This window comes from Oxyura jamaicensis, chromosome Z (assembly GCF_011077185.1).
Source record: "Oxyura jamaicensis isolate SHBP4307 breed ruddy duck chromosome Z, BPBGC_Ojam_1.0, whole genome shotgun sequence".
In the NCBI taxonomy this organism is placed as follows: Eukaryota; Metazoa; Chordata; class Aves; order Anseriformes; family Anatidae; genus Oxyura; species Oxyura jamaicensis.
Genome location: NC_048926.1, coordinates 79,323,975 through 79,340,490, shown reverse-complemented (window position 1 = coordinate 79,340,490; position 16,516 = coordinate 79,323,975). Strand labels below are relative to the sequence as shown.

The 16,516-nt window shown below is 35.9% G+C and overlaps 1 protein-coding gene across 5 annotated transcripts in view; it reads right to left on the bottom strand.

The window, feature by feature from the left end:
* Positions 1–16,516, bottom strand: part of ADGRV1 (adhesion G protein-coupled receptor V1) — a 291,563-nt gene that overhangs the window by 259,426 nt on the left and 15,621 nt on the right. For all 5 annotated transcript variants that reach the window (XR_004746216.1, XM_035310214.1, XM_035310213.1 and 2 more), the window contains exons 2-7: positions 10,753–10,937; positions 7,749–7,898; positions 6,563–6,658; positions 5,342–5,446; positions 3,851–3,964; positions 395–960 (exon numbers count right to left, since the gene is read on the bottom strand). Coding sequence is in view for 4 of the 5 variants with exons in the window: in XM_035310213.1 (XP_035166104.1) it covers positions 395–960; positions 3,851–3,964; positions 5,342–5,446; positions 6,563–6,658; positions 7,749–7,898; positions 10,753–10,937 (1,216 nt within the window). In the remaining variant the exon portion in view is untranslated. The remainder of the gene's footprint in view (positions 1–394; positions 961–3,850; positions 3,965–5,341; positions 5,447–6,562; positions 6,659–7,748; positions 7,899–10,752; positions 10,938–16,516) is intronic.

Sequence of the window (16,516 nt, the reverse complement as noted above, 5' to 3'; positions counted from 1 at the left end):
TATTTGTCTATAAGAAAGAAAAAAAAGTGAATATTGAAGTGCTGGGCTCTTTATACTAGAAATTGTTCATAAAGTCCACTTGTATGAACAGGTGTGTGGCAGCATGACAACTTCACTGATCCATCTTTTAGATTAAGGGTTTTTCAGTATTTTGATGTCATTAAATATTTACAGTTCTTACATATAATTTACAAATATTAAAATGCTTCTGCATAATCAGACATTTTCTCCCTTGAAAATTCTATATAGTTTATAATAATTACACAGTAGGTGATTTCTGTATTATTTTTTCAGCAGTGATTTTATAATTACTGTCAGTGAAATCCTAAGGATGCTTTACAGTGCCAAACAAATCCCTTAACATGACGAGATACTGTCTGAAGATCTGTAGTACCTTGAAATTTGGTCTTCATCAATGGTCACAGTTTGAGCAAACAGGATACTGTTGATTGAAAGCACTCCGTAGGGTTTATCATTTGGTTGGATGGTGACGTGAACAACAGATGGATTAACCAAAACAGCATCTCCCTGTAACGTGTCCTTAAGGAGCATAATTTGGAAGGTCTCAGCAATTTCTGGTATGGCATCATCAAGGATCTTGAATTTCATATATACTTCATGAACTAGAGGTGGGAAGACAATAGTTGTATTTGGCTGAAGATCCAGGAAGTCTAAATTGAGCTGTGCATGTGCTGTTGAATTCCCGGTTACGATGGCGTAACTGACAGAGACTTCACATTCATCAGGTCCAATTAATTTTCCGCTGTCATCCTTACCACGAACCACTTGAATTGTGAGCACATCGACTTCCTCAGGCACCATGTAAGTGCTCTGAGCAAATCGCACAGGGCTGTCATTTTTCTTAATATTAATCTGAACGGAATTCCTTGTGGTGTTGATTTCAGCCCCTCCCTCCACACTCCTGAGATGAACAACAAACAATTCATCATTTTCAGGTATCTGGAAAAATAATAGTAGCAACAGGGTGTAAGTCCCATTTCAAACATATGCAGAACACTTACTTAGAAATATGTTTTATATATTTAGCAAAAAAAGGGAAATAATATATACGTTACAACCCTTTTCATATTAAAATAAATGGGCAAAAAGAAACTTGCTTGCAACTTTGAAAATCCCTTCTCAAAAGTGAATGTTTCCATTTTCCAAGACATACTTCTATGCTCTGGAAATATGAAAAAGTAGGAAAACACACACACACACACACACACAAAAAAAAAAAAAAAAGCAAACAAGAACTAGGCAAGAATCAGATGAAGCTGAGATGAAGCTGTATCTTTCCAGCTAGAGAGTGTGAGGAGATCCAAACTCAACTTGTGGAAGTTGCTCTGCTTGGAAACAAGTGTTCCTGCCAGTTATTTAGTCTGACACCTTGATTTGCTGATGTTAACACTGTTTTACATCTACGCATGTCTGAAAGAACAGAGGAACATATGAACACAACTTACCTTGGCCCTTTTGTTCCTATTAATAGGAAAAAGAACAGTTCCTACTTTCAGACAGGCTCACATGCCCAGGAGAGCTTCAGTCACAGCTCTGAGAATGTGCTTGCTGATGCTTATCTATTAATTAGACTTTGGCATTTCTACATGAGGTTTGTTTAGAACTGCACTTTAGTTTTAGCCATTTAGTCTCTAATAACTGCTGCAGCAGAGAAAAAAGAAGGGTTTATCCTTGAATCACAGAATTTAATAATTTTTACTTTATAGTATTAGATTTTATTCCCCAGTCTTGATAGGCTAAGTCTGTTTAACTGAAAAATATCATTGTTTTATTAATACAGAGAGATAAGAAGGAAATATTTAAATATTACATAAGATCCTCGCATGTTAGATAAGATCCTTGTTGTGGACTCTCGAAAAAAACAGTATTATTTGCTTCTAAGAGAAATTCCACAGCAAAATTGCTTATGTGTTACTAATGGCATCGCTTTGTTACAAGGCTGATGAATCCTTTCCATGCAGTTCCATGCAAAAAAAGTTCATAATTCCCTGTGGTCCAATATTTCTTTTCTTTTACAGTCATTTGTTAATTGGCCACCCTTAGATCCTGTTTCAGGGCGAAAAGGGTATGCATGCAGCTGTCTTTGTAGCTGAGACCAATTTTGTCCCTTGTTTGACTGGTAGCACTTAAACTTGCATAATATTGTTGACTGATGCAGGTTGTCTTTTTTTCCAATGTGAGATTTGCAAGCTCTCTGTCACCTCTCTCCTACACTACTATTTCCTATTTTATCTTATTAAATTTGATGTTAACTTACGCTTGTTTTAGTTCACTAGTTCATATACTGTCTTGCACTACAAAAATAGGCATTTGACAGTCAGAACGTACATGCCATTTTAGTTGCAGATAAAATCTTAGTATCCTACATAAATAAGGCATTGTGGAGCTTTCAATTGCATCGTGATTGACCAGTAAATACATGAGTCAAACTTCAAATATAATAGTATAAATGATTTCCAGTGCTGCCTTGCCTCTTTAATTTTCTCTTAAACAAAGTTGCCATTATACTTAAAAAGGAAATGTCAACAGGAAAAGTACTATAAATGCAGAGCTGTGGAAATCAGAACTGCAGTCCCCTACCTTCTCTAAGGCTGCCCAATTCAGAAAAATACTTGTTTTGTTGGTTTCCCTAACTCAGATCCTAAAAGCTCAAATTAAGTTCTGACAGTAACATGAGATTCTTGTGAACTCCATCATCATCATCATCATCAATAAAAGTTTTTGTGAAAAATTCATCTTCACATACACTTGTGAAAGACTTTCACAGAGTGGAAAGGCACTGACGAGACACACCAAATACAGATCAAACTTTTAGAAACTGAGGTTTGAGAGCATTTCTCAGAATAAAAAATGAATAAAATCACATCCTCCCAAGAGAAAAGACCCTAATAATTTATTTCTGTGTGTAAGTCACTGAAATATTATATTTAATTGGAAAGTGATGTTTCTACACTTCAGCACCCCAGGTTGGCACAGCTTCTTAACACTAGAGTATTAGTAGAAATGTGAAAGGACATTTTTTATAATTAACAGTAAAAAGGAAACAAGCTGCTTTACAGTTCTGTGCTCACTTCTGAGACAGACACCTTTCACCATTATTTTTTTCTTATGAATTTCTTATTAAGTTGTTTGGTATCATATATACTTGTTTCGATGTCCCTGTTTTCCCTCTTGAGCTCATTATAAAGGAAAAGAAAAACACAAAAGAAAAGCTTGTGTAAGAAAAAAGGAAAATCACAAGTTACAAATTGGAAGAATGTTTTGTTTTCTCTGAGATAAAAAGAAAGCCTCACAACCTACGAGTTGTAACGTTTTTTTTTGTTTGTTTGTTTTGTTTTGTTTTTTAATTGGCCAATCTGAAAACAGAAAAATGTTTATTATCACCTCGTATTCATGCTTTTCACAGGATTGCATGTTTGTTTCAGGAATGTCGTCTATTTTTAGAAGGATTTTTTCAAATATGTTTCTACCCTGAAACATATCTGAAAAAAAAAAAAAATCGAAAAAAAAAAACTATAAATCTTTTTCAATCTGTCTTTTCCATGTGAATATTCAATGTGCAATATTCTTTCTTAAGTGACAAAGATAACATGTATGCTTAGCCAGGATATGCTCATAAACTAAAAATATTCACTGACGAGAATTAAAGAGAAAGAGTAAAAATAATAGACCCGAGAGACAAAATTTAACATCACTTCATCAAATAGAACTGCTTTTAACCTTATTTAAGCCAAGCCTTTTTGTAATTTATTACTCTAAGTCTTTCCAGAACTCCAGTTAACCTTCTGCATATCAAAGCCTAAGATGAAGTCAGTCAGCTTGTTCCTACCTGATCATCAAGCACTGTTAAATTATATATCAGCATTGATCTCCCAGGTGTGAATGTAATATTTCCCTTAGCTGGACTAAGGTCTTCTTCAGCTGGGTTTGGACCATCTTTTATCTGCAAAGAAGTGATTTGTCTGGTAAGAAGTATATAAAGCAGGAATACAAATCCAGTGCAAGTACAATAACCAATATGCAGTGTGACTTGCATAACAAATGACTATCTGTTCTGCCATCTCCAACTTACAAACATGAACATTCAGTTGTGAAAGTCTGCTTTTTTTCTGGCAGACAGTGTAAGTCAGAACAACCACTCTGAAGAAATTCTGTATTTCCAGAATAAGAGGAAGAAAACTACTTCCATGTAGGTCTATGGGGACTCTTCAGTATATTCTGATGCACAGCTGACACCTTCATATTACAGAAAGGATATTCATGCAAATTCAGTTTGAATCAATAGTATTTCATAATAAATTCCAAGACAAAATAATAGTACTTACTGGTTTTGTGTCCCTTCTATCTTGACTTGTGATATTAAAGACACACTAAACAATGACACTCAAAATACTACAAAGGCTCTTAAAGGCCATATGGGATTTTTTGTTTTTAGAACATTTTGTAAATTATTTTTCAACATATATAATGCTGTGAGATAGACCTAATTAACTGTCCAGATAGTAAAATTTACTGTACCTTAAAACAAACACATTTGCAAAAAAATGAACAGAGAATCATATTCAGTACTTTAACTATTCATGCTATATTTAGTATTAATAAAATCCAGGGCAAAGCTTTTCTGGTTTTGACAGGTCTAGATTAAAGCTTTGAAGTCTAGATTAAAGCCTTACCCTATAGCATCACGCAACTAGTACAGAAATATCTATATGAAAGATTTTATATATAATTTTAAAGTAAAAATTAGAATCTGATCTAGATAAGAAAAAGAAAGCAATGAAGGCAGTAATTGCATCACATTCAAATCACAAGACGTAAATAACATGATAAGTATTCAACATGATTAATTATTTTGAAAGCTTTAGTTGCAGGGGATTCAAGATAGAGATCAAGATACAGATGATTATAGATACAGAAATTCACCAAATCCTGAACTCACAGTTCAAAGTTGGGATAATCATTAAAGATTCACTTGAATATTTGTATGTAAAATTAAAATTTTATTAAAAAAAAAAAGATACTTCTTACATAGTTAATATGCATTATTTTCTAGTAATACATACTGATGTTGCCTCACGTACCTTTCTAAATGACAGAAAATATTTTTCTCTAATACCTCTTAATGTTAAACAGCCAATTAAACAGATAATTACAGTAGTTTCTATATGACAGTTAATCCATTTTATGAAACAGATCTACCTAATGTAGATGTAGGTATTTTGTCCTTCTTCCCCTTTTGCAAACACTTCAATAAAGTACGATTACAGCCTCTCAGTTTAATCCAGCAGACTATGGTATTAAGTCTTTTGGATAAACTCACCTCAAAAGTTATGACGACCGTCCCATATGTTCCCCTCTCTCTAATTAGAGTGAGCGGCACAAATTCATTTCTGCCCCTGGGCTCATTCACTGTGATTAAGGCAGACTAATGAGGAAGAAAAGGAACAGACAATCAGACACAGATCAAATATCACGGCAGAATGAAGAAACTGTTACCATAGAAATACCAAACTCCCACAGACAAGTTAATCCAATCTGCAAACCAGTCCACTGATGGCATACATTTCCTAGCAACCAATTAGTTCAGCTAATAAAAACCTTGAAAGATTTCAGATAAAAATTTATCACATAATGCAATTTGTGTTTTTTTGTTTGTTTCTTTGTTTGTTTCTGTAAATTAACATAGTCAACACACACAAAACACTGGCATATTATCACTGGTATTTTTAGAAGCTTCTACACCCATTAAAATAGGTTTTCACCATCACAAAGTCATTATTACATAGCTAGCTATAAATGTACTCAGGACAATCATTTTGGTCATTGGTCACTTTTTTAGACTATTGTAGGTCACAGATTTTGAAGATATCCACTAATCCCTGGAGCAGCTTGGCTTAGCACTGTGGCTCTAAAATTTTCTTATGTTCTTATGCTTTTTCAGAGAAGTCCTATACAAAATTATATTGTCAGAATGCTGTCAATAGGGCATAGCTACTCATTCTACTAATGCAACCTCTGTAATATTGCAAATATCATCCGCTAGAGTAACAACAGCATCTTATCCCAGAGGGTGTTATAAAATGTGTATGACAATCTTCCCTCAGCTTGTCAGTCAAGTATAATAAGGCTCACTAAAATGTATATATTCTCAAGATTTTCAAATCACATTTTTACCTTTAACTTTCCTAGGGTATTATTCCTCAGTTTCTTCCCTACTATATTTAGATCTTGACTTATAGATGAGGGGCAGTGAGACTGAACAACTTTAAGTAAGTTTTATCTTTAAGATGAGCAACATTGATATCCATCCAAGTGCGAGGCTCTCAGGCTATTTCTCAATACCTAAAAGCATACAGTAGTATTAAAGCTGTATATATGCATGAATTACATACATATGTATGAATTACCTCTAGAGATGTTTTAAAAGATGTAACTCGGAATCAGTTTTCAAGGGATTCGGTTGAATAACTAACCAGCATCTTTGAAAATGTCACCTTTATGCTTTCTAAAATTTTCATATATACCATATAAAAAGCCATACCATGTTAAAAGAAATTATTCCAAAGGCATTGTCATTTGATAAGATTGTTACAGTGACAGACTTGGGTGAGCCAAGCTTTATCTTTGCAGACGGTTTCTAAAATTAACAAAAGAAAATAAGATATTAAATATGGTAAATAGAGGCAAAAATATAAACATCTTGATTTTACAGATTTAAATATTATTCTCTGAAAATTATACGTCTGTTTATTAAATATTACAGTAAAAAATATTTAAAGCAACAGAATGCACCAAAATAATTCTTCCTCATTTAGGAAGTGTATTCTATATGGTCAACAGCGAAGTGCATGAAACAAACCTTTTGAATGATTACTTACAGTCTGGCAATCTACTAGGAGCAAGGAACTAGGTTTGAAGCATGTAGCTCTGCCAAGAACTCAAAAATTATTCTTTTTTTTCCTAACACTTGTATAAAACTGAAACTTTGAGGCTATTATGTGAAGTGAGTTATCAAGTAAAGGAAACTTATTATTTACAGTGTTATAAAAATGAGCTACTACATTTACATGTCAAAAGAAGAAGGAAAATATAGACTTCTACACTCACTGCCAATATTTCCTGAACTGTATAAAATGCATAATTTTTTTTTTTACAGAACTGACTTCAAGCTTAGTCATGAACTGCTACCTTAAAAAAAATAAAATTGAATGTGGGCTCCTCATAGAATGACTCCCATGAGACAGAACCATATATGCACAGATTGATCAATATGTTTTTTTAAAAATTGTTTGGTTGTTCAAATGGAAGTCTTGTTTACCCTCTGCAGGACTGTAAATCATCCTGCTTTTTTTTTTTTTTTTTGCTACTTCCACCCTTTCTTGTAAGTGCAATGTGTAGGAAAACAGGAAAGGCTGACCCTTCACAGCCTAATTCCTTGGCACTCTAGCATAACACCTTCAAATACCCACAACTGAATGCAGTGCTTGCTGAAGTTTCAATCTATGTCTATACTGCACAGCAACGTCACACAGACATCCACAGGAACAACAAAACTTTCTTAAAAGGAGCAGTAAGAACCATCCTGGCTAGTCTCCAAATGTTAGGTCTTACTATTAAGACTCAGACCCTCAAGCATGACTGCACAGAGTTCCACAGAATACCATTCATTTCTGTCAGATTACATAGCATTTTCTGGGCAAATGGATAAATTGAAAACTTTGACTTACTGGTAATGTCAAGTAAAATGTGAATGTCTCATCAGCCTCCGGAAGGTCATCATCACAGACAGATATATACACCGTTCGGTTTGTTTCTGTATCAGGTATAAATGCAGCTGCGTATGTATCAAAAAAGTCTCCTGTATCTTCTCCATGAAGCTACAATAAATACACAAGTGAATGACATCTTCTTCTTCCCCTACTATCTTCTTTAATATTATTCTGGACTAATTATATGGATTTCATGCACTTTTCTATGCATGATTCCTCCCACTGTTTACCCTGCCGTTACACAGTTTATTTCTAGACAGAAAGTACAAATAATAGCCCTTTGTAGGCATGCATGTAACCAGAAATAACGACACTTTATTCAGCACCACTTATGATGACCTTCCTTAAAACTGGTTATCTTTTGCTTAATGTACCATATGACCAGTTTTTAACTAAAAGATGGTTCCGAGCACAGAGCTGCACACCATGTATTAACTCACCTGAATTAAACTTACCTTAAGATGCCACTGTCTTCTGCCTTCCTCTCTCACTCTAGGCACTACAAGGAGCTTAGGAGTTTAACCTAGATTAATGTTTAGATTGCCAAAGCTGAGCAAGCTGAATTTTAAAATGTAAAGCTCTGCTTTCACATCATTCAGCAAAAGAAAATTGCACCAAATCAAATATTAAGTAAGGTGCCTAAGGACAGATTACAGAGCCAGTGGTGTCAAGATTGGCAAAAACTGTAGGCTAATTTTACAGTTTCAAGCTGAGACTAAAAGGCATAGTCCTATTCATCTTGTCTGTTTTTGCAAGATTTTCTTGACTGTGACCTGATGAACTGCCAAATTCTCCAATGCATTCAGTAAGTCATTTCAAAAACGTCCCCATGGCTGCTACATCTTAAACTACCACCCTTATAGGCACTGACAATTTGAACAGACCACTGTGAAAGTGGTCTTTTTTTCTTCTTTTTTTTTGAGAATAATGAAATTTTTTCATTATTCTGCCTTTTTTTTTCTTCTTTTTTTTGAGAATAATGAAATTAGAATTTCAATGAACAGGAAACAAAGCACAGTCGATATTTTTGCGTCTGTCACCACTCACTGGACATTTTGGCAACTGTATTTTTTAAGTATCTGAGCCAACACTAGACCTACCAAAAGACTTATGAAAATGGATTATTTTTTTTTTTTCTGAAAGAGATCAGGTCTAATACAGAAACTAAGTTACTCTATTTGTTGTGCCAACATATAACACTACTTTTAAACTAAAATCACATTTTCTCAAGGTTTCTTCCTTAGACATTAATAAACTCTGAAATACCTGCAGACCAATTTCTGTTCATTGTGATTTTTAAGGTATGTATTTTTCATATTTAGATACAGGAGAATAAGCTGTATCACAGTGTAGATACACAGTTTCTTTTGCCTACCCACTGAAAAGAATCATAAATACATCTCTGCTATACTGCTGTGTTGTCCTGGCTCACACCCAATAGCACCGTCCTCCATACACATACAGTTTAACACACTCTAAAGGGTTTAACGATTTTAAATGGAGTTTAATGATTTTAAATGGATTTTAAACTCTAAAGGGTTTAATGATTTTAAATGGAGTACAATTGAAATCATGGTTACTAACAGCTAAAAGATAAAATCAATGATGTAAAAATAGTAACTCTGACCTCTCAAAGAACTGGCTCATAAAGTGGAGTAGCTATTAAAATCCTAAAATCATAGAATAACAGAATAGTTTGGGTTGGAAGGGACCATAAAACCAACCCCCCTGCCATGGGCAGGGACACCTCCCACCAGCCCAGGCTGCCCCCAGCCCCATCCAGCTTGGCCTGGGGCACTGCCAGGGATGGGGCAGCTGCAGCTCCTCGGGGCAGCCTGGGCCTGGGCCTCACCGCTCTCCGAGGGAAGAATTTCCTCCTTATATCTGACCTAAACCTACCTTTTTTTGGGTTTAAAGCCATTCCCCCTTGCCCTACAGAGTCCCTCCCCAGCTTTCCTGCAGCCCCCCTTAGGCACTGTCAGGCCACTGTGAGGTCTCCCCGGAGCCTTCTCCTCTCCAGGCTGAAACCCCAGCTTCCTCAGCCTGGCCCCATGGGAGAAGTTTCTAAACTGCAGGTTCTAGAGTAATCTCGAAAATAAGTCATTACATAGATGCATTTTCATTATGAATGCACAGCTAGCATCAAAATCAATATTTTTCCTGAGCAGCTTGAGCTGGCTCCTTCAGGAAATGTTTAAACCGTTTTCTTGACACCACTGACACTGACAAAAGGAATTTGCTCAGTTACACAAACTGGGTTTGGCTTATCGAAACCATAGAATCATGGAATATCCTGAGTTGGAAGGGGGCCACAAGGATCACCGAGTCCAACTCCCGGCTTCACACGGGACAACCCAAAAACTAGACCATGTGTCTGAGAGCGTTGTCCAAACACTCGCTGAACTCCATCAGACTCAGTGCCGTCACCACGTCCCTGGGCAGCCTGTCCCAGTGCCCGACCACCTCTGGGTGCAGAACCTTTCCCTCACGCCCAGCCTGACCCTCCCCTGTCCCAGCTCCATGCCGTCCCCTCGGGTCCTGTCGCTGTCCCCAGAGAGCAGAGCTCAGCGCCTGCCCCTCCGCTCCCCTCGTGAGGGAGCTGCAGGCCGCCATGAGGCCTCCCCTCAGCCTGCTCTGCTCAGGGCTGAACAAACCCAGGGCCCTCAGCTGCTCCTCATACGTCTCGCCCTCGAGACCCTTCACCATCTTTGTTGCCCTCCTTCTGATGCTCTCTAATAGTTCATGTCCTTTGTATTTCATAGCACCCAAAACTGCACACAGTGCTCATGGTGAGGCTGCAGCAGTGCAGCGCAGACTGGGACAATCCCATCCCTCAAATGGAAGCACTGTCTCAGTGAAGTATCACATTCCTTTTTGTTGACTTAGTACAAGCATAAGCAACATTCAAAGCTTCAAAAACACATTAATATTTAGTGACAAAACAACTGGCATGGTTTCTTACCGACACAATCGCTGTGACGTTAGCAGGCTTCCCTGTTCTCTCGATTACAAGGCGTATCACGGTTGTACTTGTTTCATTAACTACAAATTCTGTTTGTCCACTGAACTTCACTTCTGTTTCTCCAGATGTGAGATGAATGAGTAGCAATAAAAGCAAATAAACTAATAAAGAATCAGAGGGCATCCCTATAGCGGAAAAAAAAAAAAAAAAAAAAAAAGTAATAATTAAAAATAAATAGTGTATCTAAAACATGTAAAACAACTTCTAATGGCCTTTCCAATGCAGTCAACCTTTCTGGAAATGTTTCTGCAAATCCTGTGATTTTCTTGTAAACTTCTGAAATGAGACAAAAACAAGCACAGGTCTCAGCCATTATCAAGTTAGATAGCATAATTATCTTCTGGATTCATTTCTGTTTTCATAATTTTCATCTAATGATATTCTAAAAAACATATAACAATGTTTTCCAATTAGAGGACTAAGTAGCTTTTAAGGCAAAAAAAAAAAATAAAAAAAAGCCACAACTGTTTTCATATCTAACCAGCAAAAAATAGCTTGAGGGTTGACGGTTCAATACTTCTTTTATTTCCACTTTTTTTTTTTTTTTTTTTTTTTTTTTAATCTGGTGATTCTCTTTAGAAATATAAATGAACTGGCATGAACGGTGAAGACCTGGATGTCTGCAGTCATTTAATAGACCATTTTTGACACTTTATGGACCATGAAATGTTCTTAAAGATTTGCGTATTTACACGAGATTCTATTGACTGCTTCTCTTACCTCTTTCACATTCTCCTGTCAAACAGAATCATTGTGGCACATTTTAGTGTGATCATAACCTTTGCACAGACAGATATTTCTTTTTATTTGTTTATGCACAGTCTGGTTTTCTCTTAAGATAAGACAACTTACACTAAGGTGGTTTATCTTCCTTACATCATAGATCAATTACATGATGTAATACACATTTTTAAGTTCCAGTGAGGTCATCAGGTATTGATACTCTTAAAGACGCATTTTTAAGAGGCTTTGGCACAACAAACTGGAAACAAATGCTATGTTATGCAGAAGCTCATATTGTGTACAGTGGGGATCAGAACTAAGCACTTGGATGTGGAATGGAGCAAATTTCTGCCATAAGATTCTGAGCAATTAATGAACAAACCAAGACAGCATAAAGACCAGAAAGTATTATGGCATGGATTTTTAATGGAACCAGTTCTTCCAGCAAGTTTCTTTTAACTTGCAGTCGCAATTTAATAATTTTAATTTTAAATCTCTGTACAAAAGATACAAATAGTATTTGTGTAACTACATTTAAATAAATTGTCACTTTGCATAAAATTATGCTTCCAAGTAGTGTGTTTTTCAGGTTAAATCTGTCAATGTCAAATGGATGGATTGTACAGAACATACTGCATATCAATTATATTAAAGCTAAGCTGTGTTAGCAAGAACTCATCCTCATTACTTGTAACAGTTAATGAAAGTACAGTCAGAAAAGTTCAGAAGATTTTGTAAATTTATGAAAATTTCTGAAAATTACTGAAACATACTTTTTTAAGTATATGTCAAATTTGTAATCAGAAAACACTTCAGATCCAGTATGGATTTTAAGTCTTATATGTATGTACTCAGATAACATTTATCTTCTACTGAACAGAGAACAAACTGACAACTAAAATTATCAAAACCTCAGAAAGAGTTCAGGATTTTCTTTCTTCTTACAATAAATTCTGTCTGGAAAAGGGTTAATTTTACACTGTGGGGATTTGAAATAAAACTGCTTTCAGACAAATGAAGAACAGACACAACCTAAATTGCAAATACAGACAAGAAAACTAACAGTGTCTCTCAGAATTCTTATGAGATTGGTGGGATGACAGTATCAGCTGACTTTACTTGCAATAAAATATTCACCTAGCTCCACTGAACGCCACCGAGGGAATAGGTTAGCAATGAAACTCAGTGCAAAAAAATCAGGGCCAAGCATTACCCCTATGAAAAATTTTACAATGTACTTTAAAAGTGTTTCATTATTTCCATCAAGAAAGTCACGCAGTAAAATAATTTTGCTGCAGAGCTTCACACTGCTACAAACGGAACTTTTATTACCGTGAACACGGTCATTCAAGATCTCTCTGTTTTTTATTAAGAAGTAAATGCATAACAGACTTTCAGGAACAAAGTTTTTCCTACACGGTGATCTCTGTGGTGATGTTAGTGCAAAAAAATAATAATAATAATAAAAAAAAAAGATTACCATAAGAAGCAAAGATGAAAAATACATTACAGTAAAAAACAGGACTTAAAATCCTCCGCATTTGAAAAGCTGACTCTATTAATCTGCAAGATATGTTTCTTTTTTTTCTTTATTATTTTTTTTTATGTAGAACTGCTCAGAAAAATACAAGCCTTCAAGCCTGAAAGTGAACAGTTACGTAACCTTTGTAAACTCCTAGACAATTACACTGTCTGCAAATGCAGGCATCATCCATACTAAACTGAGGAATTTGTTGACCTTTTAGCTTCAGCTGTTACCTTGTCATAGACTTCGCAAATATCTTCCCACGGTACATGCTTCTAGTAAGTAATACTGAAAACATGATCCTTCAGGGCAAGATTACAAAGTTTAGGATTACTTGAATTCTATTACTTCTACTAGAGAGCATTCTAAAACTATAGGATTACTCCTGTGGAACAAGAGAGGTTTCACAATCATACCATCAATTATTTAGCTGGTGTGTATTCTCCCTTGTTACGTTATTTGTACTAAGATTTACCTTGCACAGCCTGCCAAAAGTAGTTTTTACTCTACTGACATAAACTCAGCTTTGGAAATCATTGTTATTATTTTTTTTAATGATATAATATAGTAAATACAACATCAGACAAGATTTAGAGAATGCAGAACAAATTTATTCAAATAGCCAAAAAGATATTATAGGTCACAGTATTTTATTTTATTAAATATCAACTCAATTTGTGTACTAAATTCCTGGTTTTGCTACACAAATTTGGATTGGAACATAATTTGTTCCGTATTAACTGCAAAGCATAGATTTCAGCAGAAGCCTTTGCAAAATCATGGATTAACAAATGACTCTTCCCCACCTCCCGCACCCCAGCATGTTGCTGGTAATTTTGATTTTTTTTCAAATGAAGCTGAAACTGTAGTTCTTGTTCACTGCTAAGTTTTGGTAAACCATGCATTTGGAGGATCAGACAGGCAGTCCACTTCGATTCAGTTAAATTTCAGTTTTTTCAAAAAAGGATATTCAGTCCAGCTATTAATAAGATTAATGAATCAAAGTCATTTATTTATTTATTTATTTATTTAAACAACAACTAGCAGTGGGGTATCACAGACCTCCAGAATATCTGCAAGTCTATGGACCAATTGTATTACTGTGGTTACTGGTTATTAAAGCCAGCCCAAATAATGATTTTACTCTCAGTTTTTTTTTTTTTTTTTAAAAAAAAAAAAAGGCAATAAAAAGGCAAAAATATAAAGCAGTATTATGTAATGAGATCTAGATGATCTCTTTAATGGGCTTATAATAAAGGTACCTAGCATCAAAACCATAGGAAGTAACTCTCAAATAAGTTATCTAGACATTCTAATAGTGTTAGAGAATTTTGAAAGTCTAAAAACTACATTCTTCAAGATTATAATAAAAAGGCAAAGAAATCAAACTCAGTAATTGAGTAATGATCCCTAACTAATGTTTGCAATTTATAGCACTTTCTGAAGTGCAGTCATACTTCCCCCGACAAAGCAGACTCTTAGAATAGCACCCAGCATATACTGGTTTAACACAGTAATTTCCACAGTAATGCCACAAATCATGTAAGCAATACCACTTCAATCTACTGTCCAGCTGGAGTTAAGGAGATGTAGGCTTATGAAACTGCTGTTTCTCATAACTCATGAATCACCAAGATTAGCTTACTTTTTCCACTCAGTTTCTGGAACGAATATTGGGTGAAGATTATAACCTTTGTAAGGAATGAGTAGTCTTTTCAGCAGACTGACATAAAGAATGGGAAGACTTTTCTGCTGAGTTTTACACCGGCTTTCATGCTTAAAAAATAAAAGATTTTATCTTTATAATTTTAGAAAGCAAGGATATCCTGGGTGTTTTTAGTGAAGGATGAGGAAACGTATAAACCATGCATCTCTGCACATGCAGAGATGAAGAGAAATAAAAAGGTCTGCAGAAGACTCTAAATCTGAAAAGCAGTAAGTAGAGGATGCCAGATATGAATCAGAGAATGGCAAAAGAAAGGGGAGCTCGCTAACGAAGCAGACAGAAAGACTGATTAAGTACCCTGTCCCTCAGACTTGCCACTGCTGCTTGGCAGAAGAAACAAGCAAGCTTTCTGAGGCAGGACCTCTCCAGCTCAGCAGCCACGGCTTGATTACCACTGCTCATCTCTGCACTGCTCATTGTAGATTTCTAAAGTCCACCGATGTGGCACAGCACAGCAAGCGAAGTCTGGTGCACTTTTCACTGCCTGTCCTTGTCTACTCCCCGTGATTACAAATCCCCAGCCAAGTAGAACATTCAAAAACTGGCATGCCTGGTACTTTGCATTGAGTACAGCATTACCGCCATCAATGGTTGCCAGACAGAAGTCTATTCACAGCAGAGATGTCAGCACCCAGCAGCATCTTTGGTTGAATACAATGAGAGAGAAATACATGTGCTCTTTCATATGTAAAGAGGAGATTCTCTGTAGTATGCCGGAACAGAACAGAGCTAGAAGTTTCACAAGGTCATTGCTCTCCCTGCACCTGTTGCAGAAATGTATTAAAAGCCTGCATATCTTCAACATTTCTATTTTGGGCAGTTTCAGAACCACTGAAACTTACAGCAGTTTTGATGAAAAACCTGGGAAAGCAGAAGAATTATAACATTTTTCATTTTTCTTTAGATGTGGGATAAGTCTCTCACTTGTAACATGGACTAGAAAAGAGAGTGTTCCAAAACCACTATTTTGAACGAATATCTGTTTCTGTTTATTGTTTGTTTTGTGTTTTTTTTTGGTCTTCAACATGCTTCAAGGTGAATAAAGCACGACTATTACAGTAAGTAACAACAACTAATGCTTTCTCTGCACCCCTTCTCACTCTGGTCTGCACTAACAGTTGCAGCGTTTCAGGCAAGAATCTGTTTCCGTGATTCCCATGCATGTTATCTGGAGTCACTGAGACTAATTCCCCAGGGTTTCCTGTCTTCTTCCTTACCATAAAGGCACTCTAGGTGTCTGCCCATCCCCTCCCTTTATTACTAACATTGGAAATTGATGGACAAAGAATAAATGCAGACTACAAGGTGCCAAAATCTCTTGATAATCTTTCAAGGTCCTGAAGTTTTGGGGCTCAGCTGCTTGCTGACAGTAAGCCAGTACCACGGCACAACCTCAAGTACTAAGAAGATGTATCTGCATTTGGGACATTGATATCAGATTGACCTGATCATTTGCTTTATCACAGTTTCAGTTTTGTTGTTGTTGTTTCTTTTTTTAATAATCTTATTATTGATGGCCAAATATATCACCAGGAATGGTGATTATTGTACTGAAAATGGTAAACCCGTGGGCCAAGGCTATGACAGAGCCCTGATGAGAAATTCAAATCATCTCCTCTTAACGTAATAATTACCAGAGAACCCAGTTTTAACTCGTAAATGCTAAAGACTTTCTGAGGTAACCACTCGCTCCGCTTGTTCCCATTCAGAGCAGGGAATAAAGGACAAAA